The 27990-nt window shown below is 47.1% G+C and overlaps 2 protein-coding genes across 5 annotated transcripts in view; both read right to left on the bottom strand.

Moving 5' to 3' along the window:
- LOC119433198 (1-phosphatidylinositol 4,5-bisphosphate phosphodiesterase eta-2) overlaps positions 1-27990 on the bottom strand; it is a 77322-nt gene that overhangs the window by 33792 nt on the left and 15540 nt on the right. The window contains exon 1 of one of the 4 annotated variants that reach the window (XM_037700347.2): positions 15953-16223. The exons of 2 other annotated variants lie outside the window; for them this stretch is intronic. In XM_037700347.2, coding sequence (XP_037556275.1) covers positions 15953-16022 — 70 coding nt within the window. In that variant the 5' untranslated portion in view covers positions 16023-16223. Of the gene's footprint in view, positions 1-6052; positions 6576-15952; positions 16224-27990 lie in introns of those variants that run through there. One more of the 4 variants, XM_037700350.2, reaches the window with a different exon arrangement.
- LOC119433199 (protein mono-ADP-ribosyltransferase PARP16) lies at positions 24361-27930 on the bottom strand. Its single transcript, XM_037700351.2, has 2 exons — positions 27411-27930; positions 24361-27367 (listed from the first exon to the last, which is right to left on the bottom strand). Exons 1-2 carry the CDS (start codon positions 27679-27681, stop codon positions 26607-26609), a joined length of 1032 nt encoding a protein of 343 aa, XP_037556279.1. The 5' UTR covers positions 27682-27930; the 3' UTR covers positions 24361-26606.

A 27990-nucleotide genomic window follows, 5' to 3' on the forward strand; every position in this document is an offset into this window, starting at 1 on the left:
CAGCGTCCGGAGCCCGGCGACGATTTCATCGCCGTTGACGTCATACGGAACCTCACGGCGACGCCGACAGCAGAAATCTGCTTTGGAGTGTCCATTTAATTGCTGTCGCAATAAAAGTGTCACCAAAGAAAATGTGACAAGAAATGCAGCAACAGGCAACCAAATACGAGAAAAAAAATATGAGAACAAAAAAAGGACATTGTGCCTAAGGGATATACAAATACTCCAGGACATTTGAGAAAAGGCAATTCTTGCTTGAATGCTCTACAGAAGGCAATGCGACAGTCGCAAGATGTAAGAACGTGAAGAAACGATCGAATTAAGAACTGTTCAGGGCAGTGGTAACGCGATACCATGTTGTAGTTTTTGGATTGGGAAAGGAAATTACGTATACTTTTTTAAAAAATAATTACGTATATTTGAAAGTCTACCTTCGTGTATGGTGTTCTATAAAGCGAGCGATTTAATCGTCAGCGTTACAAAAACAAAATAAAAAGTGTGATTACGGCCGTCTGCCACACCTCACAAAGCGAACGATTTGATCGTCAGCGTTACAGAAACAAAATAAAAAGTGTGATTACGGCCGTCTGGTACACCAGACGCTAAACCGCTTCCTGCTTTCCTTAACAACGTGGTCGGCCCAACAGTGGCCTGATTATAAAGCAGTACAGAGCAGACACGAGGACAGGTTTATATAGCAATGTATAATGCCCGTGCGACGAGTTGACAGGGCGCTGCGTGTAGAACTATTCTACATTCATTGAGTTAACTATACGCCAGTAGCTGAAGTTTCACGGACCTCTTTCTTTGCTGACATGAAAACCAGATTTCGTAATAAATGGCTGGCAGAAACGCGTATCTGAATTTTAATCTCCTGTCTCGCCTGACATACCCTGGTGCATTGTCGGCAAGAGGCTTAGGCGCCCTAAGAGAGCAGCGAAGTCAAACTTTTCATTTCGTTCTCTCTCTCTTTGTTACAAGTGCATAAACTACGAACAAATCAAAACCTATGAAAAAGCCCAATCGCCGGCTCATTAAGTAGTTTTAGAAATAGGGCGTACAAGAGAACCCGGAAGACGTACAGAGGAGTTTGGATTTTTGAGTGCGCAAAAGTCTCTATATTAGCTTCGTTTGCACGAACTCAATCCGAGCGGGTCCACTCAGAAGTCGAGCTGACCCATCCTGACCCCGTACGCGTTTTACATTCATGGTACCAAAAAAGGGTTGCGCGAATAAACGCCCCCCTCATAGTCATACCCGACGAATGGATAATTCACCCACACCCCTATATAGACCTTTTGCATTTATGTTCATGCATGCAACTTAGTATACAATGCCAGTACACAGTCAGATAGAATAATGCACGCACAGCCACCAAGCAACTACATGCAATGTGCTATAATTAGTAAGTTTTAGCACACCGGCAACGTTTTACCGTTACCGTCTTCGGCTGCATGCCAACTTTGCACGGGCATATACCTAGCTTTAGGGTACGCACCAACTTGAGGCAGTTTATCTGTAACACGTGCGAAGCTGGCAAGTGGCGGAGACTATGCTAAAGCTGGGTAATATAAAACCGGAGTTGCCGCTCTGCCCTTCCTGCGTGACTTCTGCAAAACATTTCTCCCACTGTTTTTTTACCGCGCGCGTTTCGTAACGCTTTACTGAAAGGCCTTATCAAACCTGCAGCGCTCACCACACGCCTGCCCAAAATTTAAGCGTCCCAGGCAGTAAGCAAGGTGGTACCAAAAGACTGGCGCGTTACACGTTCCCAGTGACTGGGTAACGAAGGTAACTACAGGGTAATTTCGATTATGGATCATCATTGTTACACGGCACATCTGCTGCTCATTATGCGTGTATACTGTGACGTCGCGTAAGGTCACTGGCGGGCCACGAGCTACGGTGCCCAGTTTGAAGTCATATATATAGCCCACAATAACCGTCCCCACTAACGATGTTCATGCTTTCCTCAAGGCTCATAATAGTCTTTTTTTTTCAAGTATTTTTTTAAATACCGATACAGCCTCTCTTACTCAATGCCCTGAACGCCCCCGTTCAGGGCGTTGAGTAAGAGAGAAAAAAAATTACTCTATCTCCCGCTAAAAGGAATCATGTGTGGATGCGAAGCAGCGGGGAGATGTTTAGCTTGCGCGGAAGATGGTTTCGCGACAGCGGCCCGAGCGCTCATCACCGCGCTGCACAGGAGAGAGAATAGCCCCGTTTACATGAATGCGACAGTGGCGCATCGCATTTCCAAGCGCATTTGGGAAAGGCGATGCGACGCCGTTTACATGTAGCGACGGTGTCGTTAGAGGCCCCCCTCGGCTCTCGCTTGCTTCTCGGAAGCGTCTTCGCGGTTGTCATCGAAGGTCTTGTTAGGCGCCCCCGCTCTCGACGATCCTGCCTTTACATGCCCCGCGAGAGTCGACTTTCGCCCGTAAATCTACCCTCGCCTGGCGCATTAATGCGATGCGCCTTCCTAGCGCATTACCGCTGTTTACATGAATGCGATGCGCTAGAAATGCGATGCGATGCGACACTGTCGCATTCATGTAAACGGGGCTAATGAGGCGCGCGCGCTCCGTCATTTTCATACCGCGGAACTACCGTGGCGCCCCCAGCGGAGTATGCAGCTGTCGCACCACTTGTCAAGCGCGCCGCTCCGGATTCCTAGAGGAGAGAAAGGGGGGAGCGTCGGAGAGAGAGAGGGAGGGGACGCGCATGCGTTGTGGGGTGTGGCACGCGGGCGCCGCTCCGTAGAGTATTCCTAGAGGAGAGAAAGGGGGAGCGTAGGAGAGGAGAGAGAGGGGACGCGCTTGCGCTGTGGGGGTGTGGGACGCGGGCGCCGCTCCGTAGAATATTCCTAGAGGAGAGAAAGGGGGAGCGTAGGAGAGGAGAGAGGGGGGGGACGCGCATGCGCTGTGGGGGTGTGGGACGCGGGACAACGGACTATTAAGATTATCGTTATCGGCACAGCTAGCAAACGAGGCATAGATAATAGAAACGTGCGTCTACAAACTTAGAACAAGTGCGGAACAACCAGCACAAGATGTAAGTTATTCAGTGAGTATGGGAACAGCTAGCGAACAAGGAATATAAATAAAATAAGGGAACGAAATGCAGTTGCGAAGTCAAGGACAGCGAATCAACGCTAGATAGAACTCTGATAGCTAATAATCGCGTATTAAATCATTGCATACGCCCCCCCCCCTTTTTTTTTCTTTCATTTGAAGTTTTGTAGCAAAATCAGAATGAAGTCCGAAAGTTGAGCAAACTTAAAACTGGGTCAGGAGAAAGCACGTATGCTTGCTTATCGTGCCCTGAATTTTACTTTTTTCTTTCTTTTCTTTTTTTTTTCTTTTTCCATGCAAAACGAGACCTTCCCCTCAGGCACCGTCGGCCTCACGAGCGTGGCTAAAGCACTCGTCTCCAGTTTTCGTTATATTTTTTAACCTCAAGCGAAGATGACTGCTCCAGAAATTGAAAAAGAAAAGTTGCGACACAATTACACGCGCACTTACTGTGCACTGCAGGGTATAGCAGCAACGGGCGCTCAAGCACTGGAGGGCTGACGTTGAGTACAGAATATTAAGTGAAGATTTATCACGCGTGCAATATAGCCTTGTGCTGTGCAGAGGAATGGTGTACAGCGAGCTATACGTCGCCTAATCGAGTGTCGCAATTCACATAACTGTTAGAACTTGCTTTGCGCATGTGTTGGCGATGCGACCCATCAAGCTCAAGATGCTATACGAAAGTTCCAAGCTGGAAGCCGCGAATGTGCCGTAATATCACAGCCGTGGTGTGAAGAGTTATAGCATACATTTCATTCAGTTCATACACAATTCAATTGTCTGTATAAAAAAAGAGAAAAAAAAGGCATTATCCGGACCCCCCCTCCCCCGATAGAAAAACCGCTCAAGGGTTTCAGGTTGGGGGGTGTAGCATCACGAGTCTGCGCAGTTTATCTCGAGGGAAGCTTTCGTCGAAGGCTCCGGATGAATCTTGGCCGCTGAGGGTTCTTTAATGCGCTCCCGACTAAAAAACACGATAGACGAGCGTCTTTGCAGGTGCTGCGATCGGGAATCGAACCCGCGTCCTCGTTCCCATGGCAGCAGAACACCATATCCACCAGCTGCAAGTCCTGGCGTTATTCCTAGTGCACTCACTTTTTTTTTTTCGACATATTCCAACATGGAAGTGATCGGTTCGTTTCGACATACGATTCTGGGTTGACGGAACCGCGTTGGTGAGAAATAAAACGCCACGCGGTGTTTTCTATCTTTCAAACAGACGCGGCCGTCAGGTTTGACAGAACTGGTTGTCACAATAAAAATAAGCGCACTTAGTTGACTTTTTTTTTTTTTTTTTTTGAGATGAGAAAAAAAAAAGAAAGAAAGGCCAAGATGCAACCACGACCACATTCCCGCCACGGATTCGTGCAACTAGACGGCGCAGAACGAATGGCGCATGACAGCCGGGAGCTGCAAGCCCGCGGTCTTTCCTCCACGAAGTCCACACCATGCGCCCAATGGCTGTCGTCCAAGGTCTCTCTTTTATCACGCCGTCACATAAACGCAGCGGCGATCCAATCTCTGGAATCTGAGGCACGCCGAGTGGACAGGTTGCGACAGAGGGCTGCCTTCAATATCAACATCCTCAGCGGTGCAGCAGATTTGTTTTTTTTGTTTTCTTCTCCTCTCAAAAGAACTGGAGCGCGCGACCGTCAACACGTTCTCCGTTGTTTGGAAGCGACGATTTATAGCGATAGAACGCATGATGCTAGTGATTAAGCGAACAACGCGTGCACTATGCTTGATATAAACATTTCATGTAGGTCAAGTATATATGGTGCTACGCATGCTTGCTGCAGAAAGCGCTTTGGTAATTAGAACAGGCGGCGTCCGCGACCGAAACCGGCCGGATAGAATAAACTTGTCGTCACGGCCTTTCAAGGAAAAGGGGGAACATTTAATCTTTGCTCGAGGCTGTGTTCTGAGACTTCTGTGCGGTACGTGGGTCACCAGAGAAGCCGATAAACCTGCATGGATTTGAAGCGTTCCCCGTGAAGCAGTGTCTGTATCAGCTGAAACGATGGTAAAATAGACGTCTGCGGTAACTGTGACGAGGAAATAGCTCGAAAACAACCGTGCTCTTGGGACGGGACAAGTGCGAAGGAAATTTCTGTCGAAGTTCGAAACAGAGAAGTCGGTTGGCTTAGCCGCTCAACAATGGAACCAGAACTGCGTCGATAAATTGGGTGGATTCAGAATTCACTTGAAGGTTAACGGAAACGAAAGCGGCTCAAGACTTGCTAGCAAGACATCTTCGAGCAATATATTAAACCCAAGAAAAAGAAAAATGATTAGGGAAGTGAGGAACACTAAAAACAGCCGGTATATCTCCTTCCGTTACACTGCAGCCGTAAGCTGACAGATTCCGCGTTTCGTTATTCCGGGAAACGGCAATTGCGTTCTGTCTTGGCCGCTCCTGCAATTTCCTGCGCCGTATACCGCGAACAAGAAATACGGTAGCAGTGACGTCACGTCGCCGAACGAGGGAATGAATGAATGAAAAACTTTATTTGTACAAAGGAGGTTTCCCGGCGTAGGTGGGAATCAACCCCGCACCCACCGTTTGCAACACTTCCGCAAAGTGCGCAGATGCACCAAGCAAGCAATCGCTCGCCTCGGCCTATACCCCGAACGCGACCCCGACGCCGTTCCCGGGTTACGTAGTGCGAGCGCTTCTGCCGCAAAAGGGACGCACCACTTGGAACGCCAGGCCAGAAAGAGAGGGGGACAGGAGGGCCTGGTCGCGGGGGGAATTGCGTAACCGCACCACGTGTTGAGCGCATCTCCTCAAAACCACGCAACGACACACCCTCTCCCAACCATACGGCCGTATCTGGTGGTGGGAGTGGCAGGTGGCAACAACACAAACTGGCGTGAGCGGACAGTCTAATAGCAACGGCGCACGCAGCGAAGTTGACGAGCCCATCTCGCAGCTAATTTACAAGCAGCAAAGGACAAGCAACGTATATTCCTACCTGATTCCAGTTCGGGCGGTCCCTCGCGGAACCACCTCAACATCTTCCTCGGCGATCAAGTTGCGTGGACACAGCGGAGAAGCGTGCTTGACGAATACGGCAGACCACACGCTAGCAGACGACAGACGAACTTGGCGTCGTCCCTAGTAGACAAGCAGTGACGACGAAGCCGATAGGCGATGGCTCTGCCAACACAACTGGCTCACCGAGATGTCCGAATATAATCTCACTCACTCGCACACAATCACAAACCCACTGTGGCAGTTGGACTCACGATAACGTCAGATGGAGACGCATTCTCTCTGCAGGAGGAGCTGTATCTTTTTTTTCCCCGTCTCCGAGTCACTTCTCTTCTGCGCGCGGAACCCGGAGGCGTAAAGTAGAGGTGTCTGGCGCTAACGCGCCTTTCTGGTGCTATAAGCCGCCGTGCCGGTTATAGAGAACGGTGTGACGCGAAACGGCGCTGGTCCGACTAGCGCACTTGAATTGCGGGCCAGCAGCGCAGTAGTCGCGCGGGTGGCCGTAGCGAGGAAAAAAAAAAAAGAGCAAAAGTAAACAACCCGAAAGAAAGTGGGACCAAGAGCGGCGCCACCTCGCGGCAGCGTGGTGCAACGAGAGAGAGAGAGAGGGGATGAGCGGAATCGGTGGTGGCGAGGGCACCCATGGCTCTCACCCGTATGATGAAAGAAGCCATTCCTCCTCTCGTGGTGGGACCCAGCTGTTTTCGTTTTGACGACTCGCCCGATCGACGTTGGCGAGATAGGCGCGGCGCCGACGAAAGGTTTGGCAACAAAAGAATGTCCTTTTAAATCCTTGCCGAACGACAGAAGAGCAGTTGCTTCGCGGAGGAAGAAAAATTGGATGCAAAGAAGAGATCATGGTAGCTTTTAGAGCGAGGGCAAGAGAGGAGGGAACGTTAAGGGGAGCGGTCGGCCAAAAGATGCAATGAATTAAAGAGAAAAAGTCGGGGCGTCTGAGTCCGGTCGACAGAGACGACGACGCCAAGGCCAAACCGAGAGTATATGCGGGGTGCGTGTGTGCGTGAGGATGTATGTGTTCGTCTTTGCTGACGCGTAGCTCCCAGGAAAGTTGGTTGTTGGACGAAGGAAACAAATTTTGGCGCACTTCCCTAGCGGTTCGCTTTTTGGTTTGTCTTGCGTCGGTTTGGGGCGCAGTTCTTTTTGCGAGGAAGAACGGAGGCGACGCTGTCGCAGACAACGGAAGAAGCTCGCTACTAACGCGCACAGAAGGAAGAGTGTCGTTTTTGCTGGCTCGCTTGCGATGCGCATCGAGGCCGCGTGCCCTCAACGTGTTATATTCGGAAGAGCTTTATTTGCATCGTAGGTATTACGCACTGGCGAAAGAAAGATAATAATCGGTGCGGCAGAACATTCAAGCCGCTACAGATTGAAGGGATAACGCTGGCGACAGAGTTACATAGGAATAAGAAAAGTCGCAGTTTCGCCCGAAAGCCGAAGCATTTATAGCGATGGCAAAATACACCAAGTAATGTCCGTAGTTAAAAAAAAATAACTTCTAAGGTTTCACGTGCCAAAAGCACGATCTGAATATCAGACACGCCGTACGTAGTGGGTGACTCCGAATTAATTTTGACCACCTGTGGTTCTTTACCGTAATGCACGGTACACGGGCGTTTTTGCATTTCGCCCCATCGAAATGCGGCCGCCGTGGTCGGGATTTGATCCCGCGACCTCGTGTTTACCAGCGCAACGCCATAGCCGCTGAGCCACCACGGCGGGTAAGGTTCATATTTTTATCGGCCATATAATTTACAGTACACAATCGCTTACTAATTAACTTAACAAACGTGGTGTCACAGCGGCAAACATGAGCAGATCACACTCGATGACCGCTAACTTTCTCTGTGACAACGCTGGCGTGATGAGTGGAGTGAAAGCAGGCTGCGTGTTGCCTCTCGCTCCAACGCGTCTCCGAAATTCAGGTTGCGCCACCTCCAGCAATGGGCGCTCAGGAAGACCGCACATAAAGCTACCAGACATCTAGCTCTCCCAACTTTTGCACCCGCCGGAGATTACCTCCAAGATAGAAATAGTAGCCACGGCCGGGCAAGAGAAGACGCACGCTCACCTGCTCCCCTCCCCAGCGCGCGTTTGAACACGTGGCGTCGGAAAAACGGCGCGCATCAAGCCATCATTCATCTCGGCTTACAACCCTTGCACCTGCAGTTTACGGTGCGCGGGGTGTGATGGGATATTATCACGCTTTCAAGTACATGCGCAAATTATTGAGCATCGGGCCTCCTGATGGAGGGCAAGGAAGAAAACTCTAGCCGCAGTGATGCAGAGCAACACGATGAACTTCTCATCTAACGTGGCAGTGAAAGTCCTAAAGTACCATTATTTCGAGGTAATCTGCGTAATAATGTGACCTAAGGCCATTATGTTTGGTTAGCAGAAGATTACGTTTACATTTAGCGCGATGTTCATGGTTTTTCACTTCACTTGTGGTTCGTCCCTAGTCGTAGCAGTATCACAGTAGTATATATAGTCCATCACCAGTCTGAACGCTCAAAAGTAAGGTGCTTCTATATATGGAGACAGCGTGACCGAAAGGGATGTGCGTGAGCGCAGGGAGTACACGTCTATGTCCGTTAACATTACACAATTAAGCGTTCGTGCATGAGCTAATTAGATAAGTCCGGGGTTTTAAGTGACAAAACCAGCATCTGATTATGAGGCACGCCGTAATGGGGTACTCCGGATGAATTTTGACCATCTGGGGAGTTCACATGAGCGTTTTTGCGTTTTCGAAATGCGACCGCCGCGGCCGGAATCGAACCCTCGAGCTCAGCCGCACGTCATAGCCACTCCGCTACTGCGAGTTGGAGCGAAGCGAACCCAACCCCATCAGGTCTCTTATTATTATTATTATTATTATTATTATTATTATTATTATTATTATTATTATTATTGGTGTTGTTATTGACGCAGGCTTAGAAGTACCGGACTCTGTACGGGCCCTTGAGACGCGAACGTGCGTTTAGTCGCATCTTACTGTCTATCCTCATCATCAGTCCTCGTACCCCTCTTCCCTTTGAGCCGCTGGTTTTCCCGAATCAGTTATCTCTCTCTTTCTATATATGTCTAGGGTCGTAGGCCTGCCTTTCGCGAACAGGCTATTACCCTCTTAACAGCACGGGGGCAGAGCAGCATATTCCGCCGGTGGGGTGGCAGAGGGATCAGCCAGGTTAGGAAGCCATAAATGGCTGAGCGCCGGCCTGGGGCAGAATCCGCGAATGTGTTGCCTTGCCGTGCCATAAAGAAGCTCGCGTAAAAACACGGCACCTAGCGCGTGTTTTCTTTTCTTTCTTTCTTTTTTTTTTTTTTTTTGCTTTCTTGCGTACGAAGACGGAATCATTCACAAGTGGGAATGCATCCAGTTAGTGCTTTCTTGCTCAAGTTTCACCGCCACCCCACCCCCGGCAAAAATCCTGGGTGGGCTATTTACTGCATCTATAGTTAACGTCATTTAGTGATGATTTTCGTTCACAAACAATTATCAGCATGCATGTCTGCTTTTATCCCCATTTTTATCACCGTTTCTGTGACAATCACTTTGATAACATCACTCCATGCTCATTAAAGGAAGCCAGCCCTAGTATAGAATGTGTTAACGCCAACATCCCCGGGTGTCGTGCACTTTATCCTGCAATTAAAAAGCTGGCTGCGCTTGAGGCAGGTGCTTCTGAAGTGTGTGTAGTTATTGCCAAAGTAGCGTGATATCTGTCTCTCGTACTTCCGTACCTTTCCATGTGCAAATGCTTCATTTAAGTGCACCTAAACGGCTCTGTAGCTTTTCAAGAGCGATGGAAGCTGGCTTCGAACAGCTGCAAGTTCAAGCAGCCTGTTACGGAATCACTTCCGTTGGGGGGGTTACACTGGCGAGACTGCCTGTAGCCGGATAATGTAAGTTAATTTTCCCAAGAGCGGCTAGACTTCGCGAAACGCCCCGAGTATCTCGAACTGCATGCCGTCTCTACAGATTTGATCCATCGTTTATGCTGCGAGTTTCATCGTACCACTCCCGCCGTAGTGCAACTTTACCGTGTCACCTTCTGTTACGGGTGACTTTTACTATATTCATTCCTTAGTGGAATGTCACACCCACATGTGACTCGTGCAACTGCGAAGAGAAAATCAAACACGTATTGTGTTTGTCATCGTTATGATGTCGAACGCGACGCTCTTAGGAGTACGTTAAACCGGATAGATCATAGACCATATTCCGAGACAAAGATTCTTGGACCTCACGCGCAGTGTGCTTACAAAGCGACCCGGGTGTTACTACATTTTCTGAAATCAACTGGCCTCAGTGACAGACTGTAGGTGTGATGGGTATCCCCGCGTGTTTGCACTGCTTATACCTCCCTCAGTCTTCTTTGTTTTTTGTTTTCTTTCTCTTTCTTCATTTCAATGCTTAACACTTTCTCTCTTCGTAGGGTAGTAAAACCCGAAGCTCATCTGGTTCACCTCCCTACCTTTCCTTTCCCTCTCCTTTCGAAGAGTATAGCCAGATGAGGACATTAACGGTTGCATTAATCGTCGAGCACGACACGCGATGGCGAGCCCACGATAAAGTAAGATGGCAGGCAAAATGGCCGACCCACCAATCTGACCATGCAAACAAGGTGCGTGGATAAGCCCACAAATTTTCGCAATAGCCAGTTCGGGAGACAGTGAATTTTTCGCTTGTTCCCAATACGAAGGGTGCCGTCGCGCCCTTTTCATCAGCGAACGACCGCCGAATCCTAGCCTCGATCTGAACACTTCGCGTGAAAGTCACCGCTGCGACTCAGTGGCTATGGCGTGCCGGCTACTGAGAGCGAGGTTCCGGGTTCGATTCCCGGTCGCGGGTGAGACATCGAACGTTAATTTTTTTAGATGAAAAAAATTAAATAAAAATTAAACTGTCGTCCAGGTGCGCATTAAAGAACTGCAGGCTGACAAAATCATTTGAGAACCCTCCGCTTCATCGTTGCTTATAGTTCCTATTTTATTTTGGAACGTTAAGCCCCGTTAAGAAATCAATAATTACGCTGTAACATGGCCCTCAAACTTGTCTACGCACACAGTCTAAGGGCCCACTGATACGAGTACATCACGCTTTCCACATCGCCCGACGAACTTGCACTGAAGCCGACGTTACAGGCAGACCGAGCTGTTGGCGCCATCTGGAGGAGATCAAGGTAACCGCAAGGAGGATTGAAGTTTGAGCGGCTTCGAAGTTCTTGTTTCACATGTTCGCTCCGTCTGCTAGCCCGCAGTGGCTGTTCTGATTTCTGAAGTGCGTTACCTCCGTTTCTTGTTTACGCCTAAGGCATTGCATGAATGTGGGGGAATGCTTCATTAGATCAACAGTTGGAAAGCGTGCCGCTCAAATAATTTCCGTTAGCAGAAAATGACTGTATAGTTCAACCTGTAGACATTGGCGCCTTGCTCCTACCGCATCAAAACTGCACCACTACTAAAAGTACCTGTTGCACAGATAAGGTAGATTCGAAGATAAATACGCGAGCTTGATTTCAAAGTCGGAGAACAACGTTTCCAGCACGAACTAAGAGAGCGATACATTTATTATGATGGAAAAGTTGAGAGGTCGACCCGAATCAAGGTTCTAACCTGCTTCTCAGAATTGGGGAATGGAGACGGTAGTAAAAAAAAAAAAAAGAGAGAGAGCGAGAGAGAGAGGTGATGATGAGGATGAACATGATGGTGAGGGAACTTGAGCAGTATATACTCTTCAAAGTCTCAAATCCAGACCGCTCTCGCGCAAAAGTTGATGAGAGCCTTTAGGACATAACGCCAAGAGTAGGGTTCGGGCAAGGTCCCAATAGAACCTTTTCAGACAGCGGTTCACTGGCAAATTTGTTCAAATGTTACATGCCAAAGGTTGTCCTTGCACAGCATTCTGCGGACGTGTTCTGCCCGCGATATGCTGTGCGAGGACAATCTTGCACGGCCGATAAGGTGTAGGCATTACCGAGTGTAGCAAGCTTGCATTCCTTATTTTAATCGTGGACATAATATCACTTCAGTCCGTGAAGTCGGCGATGACGGTGTCTCGGCAGCGCCCTATATGCTACACTGTTTTCGTGCAATAGTGTATGCACTAGGGCATTAGTGTCTCTCTCCTAGTTGGCATACCATGCTACAGTTATTACATTGAACATTTCTGATAGAGCTGTCATAAAATGAGGCCCCTTTCACAACTATGGAGAGGTTAATTGAAGGTATCAACTGAAAAATCTACCAAAGAGCTAATTAGACTCAGTAAAAACAAGGCCCGAGGAAAACTCGGCAGCGAGCCTCTTAAAAGAAAGCTTCACATCGGGAGCTCCCATCTATAAGGTTGGTTAAATTGAAAACTGAACAGTGCTCAGAAAATGGTACGAGCCATGTTTATTTAAACATCATCCCCATGGACACAAAAAAGGACACTATCAGCCCTTCTTCATAACGGTACTGAACTTCACATAAGAAATTATACAATTCGATGCCCACAATTCTGGGTGTTCTGTTTTCATTTCATCCATCTTTATACACACGCTGGAACGGAGAAATTGTTTTACTCGGCGTCTAGTGCACCCACTTTATTGGTTTGTTGCACGTGAAACAATAAAAAAGTGATAATCTTATGAGTGGGCAGGCTAATTTTTTATTTAGGTTGTCAATTCTCTGACAAATTGCTCAAAATTGAAAAAAAAGAAAATACGTACAAGGTTAAATCACAAAATAAATGACGATATCATGCAAACTGACGATATGTAAGCAGCTCCCATTAATACACCTGAAGTGGAGAGAATTGATGCAGCAATTTCGACCGCCGTGGATGCCCTAACGTGCCCCAACATCACCATCACCATGAATGCGGCTGCCGCTACTGGGATTCGAACTCGCGACCTCGTGCTCGGCTACAGGAAGCTATAGCCACTGAGTTACCTCGACGTGTCCGTCAAGATTTCGTTGTCGTTCGAGCACTCCAAACGACGTTGTACCGAAACGTTTTTCAGACGTTGTGAGAGGCGCAGTTGCGTCCTCTCGCGGCAATATGGCGAGACATTCCTGCTTCGTCGCTTAGTTTTCATCCCCTACTTCCCAAATCATTATTATCCGTCCTAAAGCTTACTGCAGGACCCTCAGCCAGCGATCTTCAAGTTGTCCCTGTCCATGCGTCAACTATAACTCCATCTCGTGCCTGTAAATTTCCCGTTGTCGTAACTCCATGCAATCTTCTGTCGCTTCGCGAACTGTGTTTCCCATCCCTCGACACTCATTATTTTCAACCACTCTAATACAAAACAGTTATACGAGCGTATACTGTATTCGTTACATGACATCGTCGACTCTGGCTCTTTCTCCTCATCTCAAATAGAGTATCATCTGCACGCGATGCATCTATATTCTGTACGACCATTTTCCCGGCTGGTAACATTACGCGTATTGTTATCCCTTCATTCACTCCTGGCGCAGTGCGTCGCTGTATTTTAAGCTTCCTTTATATGTTAATGATACTAGGCATGCTTCTAATCTCAATTTTAACCTACCAAAATGTAGTAACTTGTACGGTGAACGGCTAATTCAGTTTGCCGGCGCCAAAGTTTGGAATGAGCTACCAATAGAAATAAAAGTAGCTAGAGATTTTGAGATGAGTTGCAAACTGTATTACTTATCTAAACAAACAAAACGGTGAAATGTCTTGTTACTGCTGCGTGATTGTTCTTTCTTTTTTGTATTTTAGTTTTTCTTTGTTTTCCCCCTTTGATTTGGGTTGTGAAATGTTTGTTTCCTTCAGAGAATTGTTCAATTGCATAAGTATGAATCTGTGGTTGTTAGAATTTGGTATAGTGTGTTTTTAAGTAACACTTTATGCTTACATTTCAAGGACATGTTACATGTGAGCGTTGCTTGTTTTTCTCCTTGTACATAACCTGTATGCAAAGTCAATATTGGACCGGCTACTAGCTATTAAGCTATCGGTCCAAACAGTGTTGTGCGCATTCATTTTGGGTCTTTAATAAAGTGTTTCCTCCTAAAAAAATGATTTAGAGAGTATCATACCAGAAGGGGGGTAATCATAAAGATGTTTGCGGATGATTGCGTAATCTATAAACAAATTTTGTCGCAAAAGGACCATACGATTTTACGGGACGCAATTACCGGACCTCCAATAAAGTTCACTCACTCACTCACTCACTCACTCACTCACTCACTCACTCACTCACTCACTCACTCACTCACTCACTCACTCACTCACTCACTCACTAATTGGTGTGACCATTGGGGTATGGAATTAAAATGTACGGAAAACCGTGCTCGTGCGCGTAACATGAAAGACGTAGCATGTTCTCAGACACGTGGCAACAATATAGTGAAGGAGGTGGATGAATATGAATATCTCGGCATCATGTCCCGTAAATTAAGTAGGTCAAAACACATCATGGAAGTTTGCGCGACGGCTTTGCGCAAACTGTGGTTTCTTAAACGAAAGCTAAAAAACGCTCCGGTTTTCATGCTAAATTGCTTGCTTATAACGCCTGTGTGAGATCAAAATTAGAATGTGCTGCAGTCGTCTGGGATCCTTACTATAAGGAGGAGGTTAGGCAACTGGAGCGTATTAGCCGCAAGGCAGTGAGACTTATATTTGGCAGATTAAGAAATCATGATTCGCATTCCCTTCTTATGACAGCTAACCACACACCGGAATTAGAAATTCGAAGAAAGGTTAACCGTTTGACTTTTCTTCACAAATGCCTGACAGGAAATTGTTTTCTCAATATACCAAATTGTGTTCGTCTGCTCAGCGCTCGAACAATGCGTCACAGCCGGGAACATACACTTGATTGTATATTTAGGATCAGCTTTAAGTTTAGTTTTTTTTTTCCCTCGAAAACTAATGAGGACATTAACTTGCTTCCCGCCACTACTGCTGCATCAAGTGATTTTGTTGCTGCAATTGAGCAATTCCTTGCTTCCTTTTAAACAAATGTATATATCGTGTTTCTGATACTGTTTGTAATGTTAGCCTACAAGTTGTGCTTTGAAGTTGTATACTTCTTCTATCAGTTGTCTGCTATTTTCATATTGTAGACCGTCCTGCTTGGGCTAGATTGATGGCTCGCAGTGTTTTGAAATAAATAAAAAAATATATATTCAAGGATATGCGCTGTATCTACGGTGCCATAATAAGGTGGAGAGAGATCCTGAATAACACGTGAACAGGTGATAGGGTCAGTGAGGACTCAACTTCGCTGATATGGTGTGTATTAAGAGCTTTAACATAGTTTTCTTTTTCTTCTGTGCCTTGACACAGTAGCGCACCGAGATCGGGGGCGTTGTTACTTTAATAACAATAATTCTTATTTTATGCAGAAGAGTAAAACAGTTTGACAGCCGTCGAACATTTCCCGTACAATACTTGAGGTTTATAGGTGATGATACTCCTGTCGGGGCCTCGTTCCCGTCTATTCCAAATAACAGCTAACAGAAGGTACGAACACATCAATCAAGTTCACAGGAACGTGAGCCATGCTGTCGCGGACATTGCACGCCGGGCACTATATGACTATTCTATTCGCTTAATTTTAACCAAGAAGCATTTCGTGTTAGCAACGTTCAGACGTCTAACTATGCCAAGAAGTTCTTCAGTAACTGAGGGAATAGCGCTGGATTCACACGGAGAATAAACATGACAGGACGTGCGCTATCAACTAGCCGTGACGTCACAGTTGATAGCGCACGTCCCGTCGTCTTTCTTGTCCGTGTCAATCCAGCGCTATGACCTCATTTACTGCAGCGAATCAACTAGTCCAAAAATCTCTAATGAATGCTTCGGTTTAAAAAACAAGCAAAGGGGCCAAACCTGCAAGGCACGCTCGTCTGTGGATGTATTTCCTGCGCCCAGGCCACAGTGCTTCTTTGAACTTCCTCATCGCAATACGGCGTTCCTTGCCCACGACGACGAACTTCGTTCTGCTCGGGAGTTCGCGAGGAGGCGATGTCCCAAATAGATTATTTTTTCTTTCTTTCCTTTTCCCATGCTGTGTACCCTTTCCTCTAATTGAACCGAATAGACGACGCGCGGCGTGGTCAAGGTCGCACCACGAACGCACTGAAAAACATGCGGAATGTTGTTGGCGTCGTTTCGATGTTGCGCACGACCTTGGAGCTTAAGAAAGCACGTGCAAATACGGGAAGTGTGTACTCCTCCCCCGATTGCTTCGAAGTTAACCTGAAGGATTGATCGAAACATTTTGAAGTAGCGTAAGAACGCAGAGAGAGGGAAAGAAGAAAGGAAATGCCGGGGAGTATTTCAGACCGGTAAAATATTCTTCCTTTTTCTGCCAAATGGATGAGGTAGTGAAGGAAATGAAGGACACATTATCCACTCCACTTTCGCATCTAATTTTCAGCTCCGATACGTCCTGTGCTAGGTCACGAATTTCAAAGGGTCTTCTCGCGTTTGGGTGGTTTCGGCGGAACAAAAAGCATCCGCTCACAGCAAGAGCGGTCGTTTTGCTATGGCAGACGCGTAATTTACTACAAAAGTTTACTAAACAATTTACTAAACCATAATTTCCAACTTTATAGTATCCTTTAAAGGAACAACTTAAGGAGCAAAATGATTTCACCAGTATTAGTAAACTACCCTTGTACAAAAAAAAAAAAAAAAAAGCCACTCTTACCGTGAGATGAGTCTTGGTAAGCCAGAAAAGCAGCGGAACGGAAGACGGGTGGTGACGTCACCTTAAAGTTCCTGCACTAGTTGTTCGCGACGTCACAGATTTGTGACGGTGTCTGTTAGAGCCCATAGTTCTAAAAGAGATAAGGATTGACCTTGGAAAGTGTCGCGAATTTCTATTGAGCCGACGCGGCCCAACTACGATAAAAAAAAAAAAAATGAACTCCGTCACGTCAGACTAACGTACCGGCGCTAAGATTCCTGTGCGAAATTCAAGAACTTGATCTTTGACCTGCATTTTCTCTTCTAATCAACTATTATTGTGAAATTAATGAAAATAGAGTTTTTCAAATAGTACTTTTCAGTCTGACCTGTTTTAGCGTTTCTACTTAGTATCCCTTTAACTAGGCTTCGCCATGCCTGACACCCGACACGGCGTGGATGGCGAACGCCATCGGCTGCCGAATGTCCCCCATAGGGTCCAGCGTGTTCCAGAATGTGGCTTGCGGAACGTCGGGGTTCTCGAAAGATTTCAAGGGGGTCCGCGCAGAGACCTACTTTTGAAGACGGTCGTCTGTCCATATATATACAATGAACGAAATACATGTATCTGGTAAGACCTTGGCTACGACCTATTTGTGTGAAGCCGCGGTTGGTTCCACTTCGATTATAAAAGGAAATTGAATAAAAGAAGGCTAAGCAGGGCAGTGCTTCTGTTGAAGCGGACGTCAAGCGCCTCTATCAGTACCTGACGTAAGAGCCGTTCTTTCAAGCAGGCGATGCTACGATTTGCAAGCAGGCACCGCGCAGCCGTCTGACCTTTACAGACGTACCTTATCCCTGGCCAAGGCTGATGCTCGATTTGCCAGGTTACGTTTCGATTCTCGCTACAAGTTGTCTTTCCATATTTCTGTTCTCTTTATTGTTTGGGGGGAGGGGAGGGAGAGAGACAGAGGGTGGATGGGTGTCTATCGTCTCTGGCTTAGAGAAAGATCTAGCAGCCGTCACAAATGTTTGTTTGCAACACATATGGAAATCATAGCGTAATTACCGATGTCAATTAGGTTTCCCTTCCAGCACCAATTAGTACTGCGGTGTCATTGAAGATCCACTGGCGCATCATTGTGTCCTTGCCTTGGCCACCTCTCCCATGATAACGACGCTTACACATTCGCTGCCGCTCCACCCACACTTGCGGCCACTACTTAAGTATAGTGCTCCATATGAGATAAAGATTGTATCTGCTAGACATCAAGGAGAAGACATCTCGCAAGAAGAGATATCGAGATAGGCGATCGGCGATAGAAGTACACACAACCGCAACCTGCCTTCTTTGTTCGCCATAATGCTATATGTGTTTATTTCAGGGCTATGTTTGAACGTGTTTTCTGTAGCACGTGTTTCGCCCTGAGCACTGTTCTTGTGACTGTTACGAAATGGATAAGCGGGCTAGTTAGTTGACATTGATCATGAGAACTTTTAAAGAGCGACGAAAATAAGGAACATAGAGGAACGACAAAGCAAAACGCTTACTCGCAACTGCATATTTTTTGAATACCAATATACCGAAGAAATGAGATACTGAAGTACACCTGTATGTCGTTCTGATTTTTATCGCTTGCTTTGCTCAGCATGCGCGATCACTTCTTAAGCGTACATTCACGCGAAGATTCAATAAGTTCTTCAATTACGAGTAAGCGCCTTGTACCGTACTTCCCATGTCTTCCGTCTTTTCGTCGCGCTTTAAACGTTCTCGTCACGTGACTGTGTTGCCAGCGCGCCCCTTTACCTGCCGTTTTTCAATACATTTCTCTTCCCAACTCTTTTTCCCTACGCTCCAGTAACAGGTCGCTCAACGCTCGCGAATACATCAACATTAAGTAAGCGTAACTTTTTCTCGCTGTTACCTCTCAGGTAGCGCTCCCATTCCACATCGTCGCTGTAAGAAATCCTCAACATCACAAACACACACACGTACACCAGAGACCGGAGTGCAGTCACGCAAAACAGAATGTCCCGTTTCGGTGCGAGTGCGTAGCGTGAGCCCCCATAGCCCTTTCTCTCTCACGCCCCCTTCGGTGTCGCCATGGCAACGGGCCACGTACAACTCGGGGCCGGAAGGATCAATTCAGCCTCACCCTCGTTGCACACGCGCCCGGCACGCGACCATTCACTGTAACAAGACTCAAGTGGCTGCCTTGCTCTTTTACAAGGAGCAAAGGTCACTCACGCCGGGCCGTACGTGTTGAAAGCACCGCGTGCTTAATAACTCGGAAACTGGACTGCAGGCGGGCAGGCAAGGCCGAATGGCGGGAGATTTGAAATTTCTGCACGCGCTAGCCAGCCCACTGCACGTCTTCTCTTTGAGCGGGTGGCTTTTTGCACTAAGCACATTGAATACATACTTAATCGGCAACGAAATTACATGGGCGCCAATAACAGGAGCGCAGAGGACGTTCGTTCTCTTGTCTCAAATTTCGTAGCCCTTTTTCCTCCTTCCCCAGTAAAGCGTAGCCAGGCCGAAATAACCTCTGGTCAACATCCCGGTCTTTCCTTTGTATACCTTTGCCTCTCGATATATATTACGTTTAGGAATACACAGGTTGACAGACAATTTACATGTGCTTCGGTCATTACGCTGATTGATAGTTTTCACTTGGTAACTATTTTGTTTTATTTGACAAAGAGAGAGAGATATAATTACCATTTAGTAATCCCATAGGAACTATTGCAGAAATCCTTTGTCGCTTAGTCACCGCGGGGCGGATGCGAAGCATTTTGACGCCGGTGAAAATAAAATTTAAAACTATACACCATGTAGTTTACAACCGACAAAGTTACATTTTTTTATTTTATTTTATTCTTTCGGTTTCTTCTGCACGCACTGCGGTCAGGAGAACAAATAGCTTTGAATAAAGCGATTTCGTGATTACAAGGGTTTTAGTTCATTCGACTTTGCTAACCGGCGTGCATAGATCTCATTGTTGTTGTGCACGAACTACTAGCTATATGTTCTGCATAGGTTGTGCGACAGTCAGCAAACGCCAACACTGTTTACCAATCAATTTGGCTGAGTTGAGAAACATGGAGTCTTTGAGGGATTTTGCAACATCACTTTTTTGGTATTGTTCTAGTAACTAGAAAGTCTTGTAGACGTTACATAGGTTGGCGCAAACGGCAAAAGACGATGTCGTATTTCAAAAATGCTGCAATGCGTCTGAAGATGATGAAAAACTGTGCAGATATTACTAATGAACGGGAGCTGACAGACTTGGAAAGCACTTCAGGTTTTTCATACTTCAGTCAGTACGAATATATAGGCCGCTACTTGGAGTCGGTGATTGAGTCGCGAGGATACACGATTGGCTGGTTTGAAATGTAACGCAGCGCATAACGAGTGATTATGGTAAAGCTTGCGAAAAAAAAAAAAAAACGAACAGAAGTGCCTGCGGTTTTAGAGTATGTATTAACATCGCAGAGTTAAAGGGACATTAAAGGTAAATATTAAGTCCAGCTAGATCGTCAGAGTATTCGTCTAGAAGTCTATCATCGTTTTCTGCGTGTCAATGTATGAATTTCTTGGTTAGGAAATTGCCGTCGAAGGTCCCGCTGCTGCTCCTCAATTTGAATCGGCCGCGCCAAAGCGGAGGACTTGACGTCGTCTCCACGTGACCGCCATCCATGTCGTTGTTATGTATTTTGTAGACTCTTCATTTAGCTCTATATACGAAGTGTACTGCTTGGCGGGTACAGGTGTTCAGCTTACCTGAATCGCTCTGCGGCTCTCCTTGGGTTCAGGTTACCGGTTACAGTCACTTGAGCCTCCACAGCCGGAGTTGGCAGGGTGTTCAATTACCACACGTTGCCGCCTCGGCCGTCGTAAACAGAGAAAAAAAGATTGCGTAGCTTGCACTGGAGGCGCAATGCTGAAGAGACAGCGGAGCTGATGGGCACCTAGCTAGTCCTGGCTTTTGGGCTAGGCTAAGAGCTAACAAGTAATCCCCAGAATTTTCCAGAGTTTATTGATTATTGATCGGCTATCGGTTGACCATCGCAAGGTATTGGCCACGTACTTGGGCACTACCAAGTCATCCCCAGCATTTTCCGGAATTTATTGATCGATTAACGATTAGCTATTGATTGGCTATCGATGACTGACTAAGCTTAAGTAGTCCCAACCATGCTTAGCTAGACTTAGCCATGGCTCAGCTTCGCTAGTCACAGGGGTATGTGCCATTACCCTTGGACCCTTTCTGCACTGCCGCAGGATCGGCCCATTGTTTTCTGTCTACAACAGACAGATTACGCTCGGCATAAACAGCTCCGCTGTTAAAAGCGATGCCACTCGCAGTGGCGGCTCGCGTCCGCTCTCTGTGCATCAGAGGTGCTGTCGCCACACACGAGGTACCATAGTCGACAACAGATGGCGCCACTTCGATTTTCTATTTACGTCATTTCCTCGCTCATAAAAGCTCCGTTTTCGTTACGAATGAAGAATTCGTTATGAAAGACGCCTAATCTTTCAATTTAGATCGACCTAATATTTGCTTTTCGTGTCCTTTTAACCCTGTAATGACCAACGCATCATATATGCTACGCCGAGTTTGATGCCTCAAAATGTCGATTGAAGTGAGGGAAACCAAATATAAAGCCCATACTTGCGTGTTTAATATGCTGCAGTGAAGTTTCAGAAGAGGACAGTGTAACAAACCATTTGCTAATTAATTAATTTGTGCAGTAATTAAGTTGTAACCGAAAGACGTTTCTTTTTTTTTTCTACTAATGTACTCTCCATGGCCAGAAGTAAATGTCAACTATTTGTTTCAATTTTCTTGATGTGGAACTGTTTTTGTGCATTACAGGGCTAAGCCTCTTATATGTTAAGCATGATGTTGATTCCAAATAAGGGATACGCCATAATCATAATCAACCTATATTTATGTGTACTGCAGGACGAAGGCTTCTCCATGCGATCTCCAATTCCACGTGTCTTGCGCTAGCTGATTCCAACTTGTGCCTGCAAATTTCCCAACATCACCCCACCTAGTTTTCTGCCGTCCTCGACAGCGCTTCCCTTCTCTTGGCATCCATTCCGTAACTCTAATGGTCCACCAGTTATCCATCCTACGCATTACATGGCCGGCCCAGCTCCATTTTCCCCTCTTAATGTCAACTAGAATATCGGCTATCCCCGTTTGCTCTCTGATCTACACCGCTCTCTTCATGTCTCTTAACGTTACGCCTAAGATTTTGCGTTCCATCGCTCTTCGTGCGGTCATTAACTTGTTCTCGAGCTTCTTTGTTAACATCCACGTTTCTGCCCCATATGTTAGCAGTGGTAGAATGCAATGATTGTACACTTTTCTTTTCAACGACAGTGGTAAGCTCCCAATCAGGATTTGGTAATGTCTGCACTATACACTCCAACACCATTTTTGTAAATTTACTTTCATGATCAGGGTCCCCTGTGAGTAATTTACCTAGATAAACGTACTCCTTCACATACTCTAGAGGCTGGCTGGCGATCCTGAAATCTTCTTCCCTTGCCAGGCTATTGGGGATTACCTTTGTCTTCTGCATATTCATCTTCAACCCCAATCTTACACTTTCTCGGTTAAGGTCCTCAAGCATTTTTTTTTGTAATTCGTCCCCATTGTTGCTGAATAGGACAATGTCATCTGCAAACCGAAGGTTGCTGAGATATTCGCCATTGATCCTCACTCCTACACTATAAGAAAAAAAGGACGAAATGGGGTATCTAGGTTAGTCCTTTTGGGGAGTAACTGACCTGCCACAACCATTAGTCCTTCTGGGGAGTAACTGCGAAGGGATGAACTGTTACTCCCCATGCCCATGCGGTTACTTCATCAAGGGGACTAACAGTTGCTCTTTTCCGATGCCCCTGCCGGGATCATGCGTGCAGGAGTCGACGATCGGCTAGCGCTTGGCGTGAGATTTGCTGTCGCGCACCTAAGGAGGTGATGCGGGTTGGCAAACGAGCCCTCGCCTCCGCAAACACAGTTTGAGCCTGATCGCGTTCAACCGAGGTTAAGCCTATCACAGTACTAGCTGATATGAAGCTAATTAAGCATGCCCATGACTATACGGATTTGTACCACTTCGTACAGTTTCCTAACAGTTCGAGCGCTTCCCACTACGCAAATCTTTTCCGATGCTCCCAATCAGATTTGGTCAGTCTGCGATATGCACTCCAACACTAATGAATAAATGCACAACGAAAATCAGGGTCCCCTGATGTGAGTATTTACCTAGATTGCAGGTGTCACAAAAAAACACACATACTGAGCATGCGAAGCGGTTCGCTGAGAGGGGTAAAACACCTAAAATAGCGAGGTTAGGGCTACCCTTGGTAGCGCGGGCGCACGAATGGCTATTGAATTCTTCGTAGAAGGCGAACTTAGCTGTCACTTAGAGGGCCCAGCATGAGCTACATATCGCTTCGCTTAAGTTCGTAATCTCCTTGTAACGGTTGGAACTTAGGTACTATTCACCAAGAACATGTGGCAGTCCATCAATGACTCGCGCGTTTAATGTGTATCGTTCACTTATGGCTTGCACATGACTTGCATGGTTCTTCATACTCCACACTTTAAATTTCACACACTTTCCTCACGAAGAGACAAAGTGCTGCTTTGCATGTAGTTCAATAGACAGTGCACGAACTTCAAAATATTCACGATTTTTAGACAATACGGTTTTCGGCGCACCACACGGACGAAAACAGCGAAATGCTTGGGGAGTAACTGTTGCCGTTCGTGATGCCATTGCTCTCTTTTCGACCAGGGACTAAACACTTACTCCCCAAAATTTGCACACGACGCGCACACTCCTGCAGTTAGTCCTTTGAGGGACGAAAGCGCCCTTTTTAGGACTAACATCCCAGTTACTACCGTTTTCCCCGGGATTTTTCTTAGAGTGTAAGCCTTCCCAGTCTAAGAGCTTGAATACTTCTAAGCATGCATGTGAATAGCATTGGAGAGATTGTGTCTCCTTGCCTCACCCCTTTCTTGATAGGTAACTTTCCTACTTTTCTTGTTGAGAACATATGTAGCTGTGGAACCTTTGTAGATATTTACCAAGATATTCACGTATGCCTCCTGTACTCCTTGATTACACAATGCCTCTATGACTGCTGGTATCTCTACTGAATCAAATGCCTTTTCGTAATCTACGAAAGCCATTAGATAGGTTGATTGCACTCCACAGATTTCTCGATTACCTGATACGTACTCAGTTTCAATTAGTTTAGAGCGGGAGTTGGTCGATAGGAAATTCAGCCTTACGAAACCAAGTTTTAACGCAAGAGCGTTAAGGACTCCTTGTCGCAGAAAATACGGTGTCGGCGTCAACGCCGGCGGAGTTGCTGTGAACGGAAATGCCCGTATATATATTTAGGTATATGTATATGTCACGCTTTGCTATACATGGCATGCGGTATGTGCAGGTCATATTGCTACACCATTATATCACCTGTAGTTGCTCAAACCTTGTCTCACATTCTTGACAAAGTTATTCCTCCGAATTTTGATAATGACAGTCCACAAACAAATGTCACGAAACAAAACACCGACAGCGCAAGCCTTTTATGTTGTTTTCTCAGACTGTAATATTAAAAGCGCGAAACAGTAACAGAATAACCTGAGAATTATGTAATTTTCTGGCGCGGATAGTTGTGCATTATCTCGGGGATTGGACCACGCAAGAGGCCGCGTTTCTACCAAGGAGGTTGGTTTCTACCAGAAAGCTCACCTGCGTGCATAGCGTTCGCCGCCAGCGTTTCCCGGTAAACGTTACGGTAACGTAAGCTGCACTTGCCGGAAGCATGAGAAGCAGTCAGGGATCTTAGAATGCTATCGCGTTCCACTCTTAAAGGCGATGCCGTGCTATACCCGCGAACAACTTTATATGTGACCGCGAAGGAAAAACTACGGATACAAAGCGTGCGCAAGTATGAGCGCTCCTGGAAGTAGTCCCACATTTTATCCGCGTTTGTTTAGGTAACAACGGCAAAATAAGACAAACAAACAACTATGTGTGAAATTTGACTCCTTTTTTATCCTTTTCGCTTTCATCTTTAATGCGAAACCGTCGTACGTGGAAGCTACGCTGATTCTGCAGCTGACTCCAAGATACCAAGAACTCTGCCAAACGTTTCCGGACTACTTGGCGCGGTAATACATGTGCCGAATCTCCGGCGCTCTTACTTTCCCTTCATTACCACACAGATAGTAGTTCGCAGGTATAACTATCGCGCATACGTGTGGTATTATTAAAGAGGTTCCAGCTACAGTATATAGACAGCCAGGCAGCAGCCTTTAAGCGTTCTGAAAGACGTCTTTCTACGTATAACATGAAAGCAGCTGATGCAGTTCAGACGGTGAATGCAGAAGTAAAGGCACTGGTGAGTAAAGAATCGATGATAATGAAATCATAAAAGACGCAATGGGAGAGTCGAAGGCAAAATATATGTACATGAACGTGAATAAAGTATAGAGTGTTTATTGACTCCTCTGTTTTTTACAGGGCGGCGACGCCATGTAGTCTTCAACGAGAGAGCTTTGAACTTAAGGACGAAGAAATAAATTCCACGACCGACGTTTTGTGTGACATTTTCAAAGGAAGCTGTTAGACCCCGAGCTTGTAAAGATGCCAACCAATAGCGCAGTGCAGCCTAGACAGTGCATGGTAGTTTACGGCACGTCGCGGCATTACAGATATGAACCGCGGAGCCTCATAAATTCGAGATTCGTAGCATTTGCGTGAAAAATGAATCAAGTGACAGAGCAAAGTTAAATAATAGAAAGGAAGTGAAATTGAGCAAAAAGCGCAAGCTGCAACTCGGCAGCGCGGCTACAAAACTGAAGAGTAAGAAATAAAGAAAAAGATTACAGCAACCGTATATATGTGAACAGTGTTCCCTTAAAAAGATAGGGAACAGTCGAATGAATAAAAAAGACTGAGTAGAAGGCTCACGCTACATAGGAGCGCCAGCGTCTTTAAGATTACCTAACTAAACGAAAATCTACACGGCGATGGTCCAATGACTTCTAAGACGCTAAGAAACAAGAAAGCACGTAGGCGTAAAGAAATAACCTGCAGTTACGACGTATAAAACTATTTGTACTGCACATGAGGAAGAGGGCTGAAAAACCACTAGCACGACTTAGTCTATAACGTGCCACTTGTTAAAAAGGGCACGTTATAGACCACGTCGTTCTAGAAGCGCCGAAAAACATGTGCCTGCACAAATACGCGTCAACAGCTATATACACGCACTTTTGAGCAAGATGAAAGCACAACTTCATTCATTCTATTAACTTCCGTTTCAAGCACGGTATTATAGAAAAAAAGGTCACCCTGTTTTAACAAACGGCGGCTAATATTAAGCCTACCAGCCACGCAATAAGGCACTTCACGAGCTAGATACAGCGGACACGACTTAATGAGAAATACCACGAGACCACATTCGTAGCAGATGGCACCTTAATTTGTATCACAAAGGCACTTTTAGCGCCGCACCCTGTCACACATTTTTCCGCTGATGAAAAGTCTCAAAGTGTCTTCCTTCAAAAATTATTGACTAGTGTTGCACGTAAAAAAAAAAAATGCAGTGGACATCCGAGGTCAGATATCGGCCTCCAACGCCAACTTTTCTTTTCCCGCTTTCCTGTTTAGTTTCTATATAGGAACATCGATCCTTGCATTTCTATTTTAAGCGCGAGGTTATCTACGGACGCCCACCTAATTTCACAAGTTAATCCTTTTAGTCCGCGCCGAAGACAAGCGACGGACATGCCGACCGGCGTCGGGCTGTTCACCAGTAGAACAGCTTCACCATGAGCTTGTGACCCACGCGCGAACTGGACAGCCCGATGCCGCACAGCAGCGCCGCGTACGCGGCGACCATGAGCCACGACTTGTTCTTGCACAGGTAGTCATGCCACCTCGGAGTGTAGGAGGCTCGGTTCACGGGCCTCATCATGCCGGCCGGCAAGATTTCCGGCGTGGGCGGCGGCTGGACCGCCGTGTACACCAGCAGGTACTTGACGCGCACCACCGAGTTGTTCTGCACGAGATAGTACTTCTCGGGAACCTTGCCTCCCATCGAGTCCCGGGCGTAGGCCCTGGAGGGCTTACTCCTGCACCTGTCCTGGCACTTGACGTCCGGATGGTCGACCACCTCGCACATGGCCACGCAGGAGAGCTCGGGGCTGACCTGCGAGTGCTGCCAGCCGTACCCGGCCGGACTGAAGGTGGCCGAGACGCTCAGCTCGCTCGACAGGTAGGTACCGGTGCCGTACAACGAGTTCTTGTTCATGTGAGCCAGCAGGCCGTTGTGCAGGATCGAGTAGAAGTTGTCCAACCGCGAGCCGTGGTAAGCGAAGAAGACCTCGCGGTCTCCGCGGGCGGCCTCGAAGCGCCGGTCGACCTGCGGGCTGTGCTCGACCTCGAAGACGGCGTCGACGGCCGAGTCGCCGCTCAGTTCGGGGACGTCCTCCTTCTTTTGAGTTCTGAGACGGACGCCGCCGCACGTGAGGACCCAGAGTAGCAGCTCCCAGGACTCCCGAGGAATTCCTTTCAGCGGCGGTGTCCGCTGATGACTTGGAGTGATCAGAGCCGGCGGGCAACAGGGCTACAAGCGGAGGAACTCTTGCCGCCACGTCGCGAAGCTCGTCGATGCGCTTCGTGTCCGTCGCTTGATCGGCGAACGACGTCGGGAACGGTCGCAGCACGGTGTCGTAGCGGTACGAGCGCAGCGCGGCCACGAACAGGGACCACTGGAGGTCCGCGGCTTCAACGTCTTCGGCGATAATTTTCGAGACACGAAGGCGGGCGTCCACCGAATCTTGAGGCGGCGGCGACCGCACCGATGCGTCCGCTGCCGCCATGTTTCAGCCGGTGCCACCTGCTTCGCTGCTGTTGGCTGCTGCCGCAGCACGGGAGCCCTGTCGCTCGCTGCGCCACGCCACGGCGGCCGCCGGCATTGCTGTCATTTTGTTTTCGTTGTCGTCTGTTTGTGCAGCCGCAGCAGCTTTTTACACCGTTCCACATTCACCGCGCCAAGCGCGGCCATCGATACTGACAGCATTAAAAAAGAAAAACGAAAAGAGCAGAAGGCGCGCTTGCGCAGTGCGAGGCGAGAAGCAGACGACGCCGGAGAGCGGAAACGAAGCGATTGGTTTGCGTTCGCTTTATCG

The sequence above is a fragment of the Dermacentor silvarum genome, chromosome 11, assembly GCF_013339745.2.
Source record: "Dermacentor silvarum isolate Dsil-2018 chromosome 11, BIME_Dsil_1.4, whole genome shotgun sequence".
Lineage (NCBI taxonomy): Eukaryota > Metazoa > Arthropoda > Arachnida > Ixodida > Ixodidae > Dermacentor > Dermacentor silvarum.

Coding starts and splice junctions, on each gene's coding strand:
- LOC119433199 (XM_037700351.2), bottom strand. CDS start 27,681: ATGGCGGCAGCGGACGCATCGGTGCGGTCGCCGCCGCCTCAAGATTCG. Junction 27,368..27,410: donor TGTAGCCCTGTTGCCCGCCG/GCTCTGATCACT, acceptor CGCCGCTGAAAG/GAATTCCTCGGGAGTCCTGG.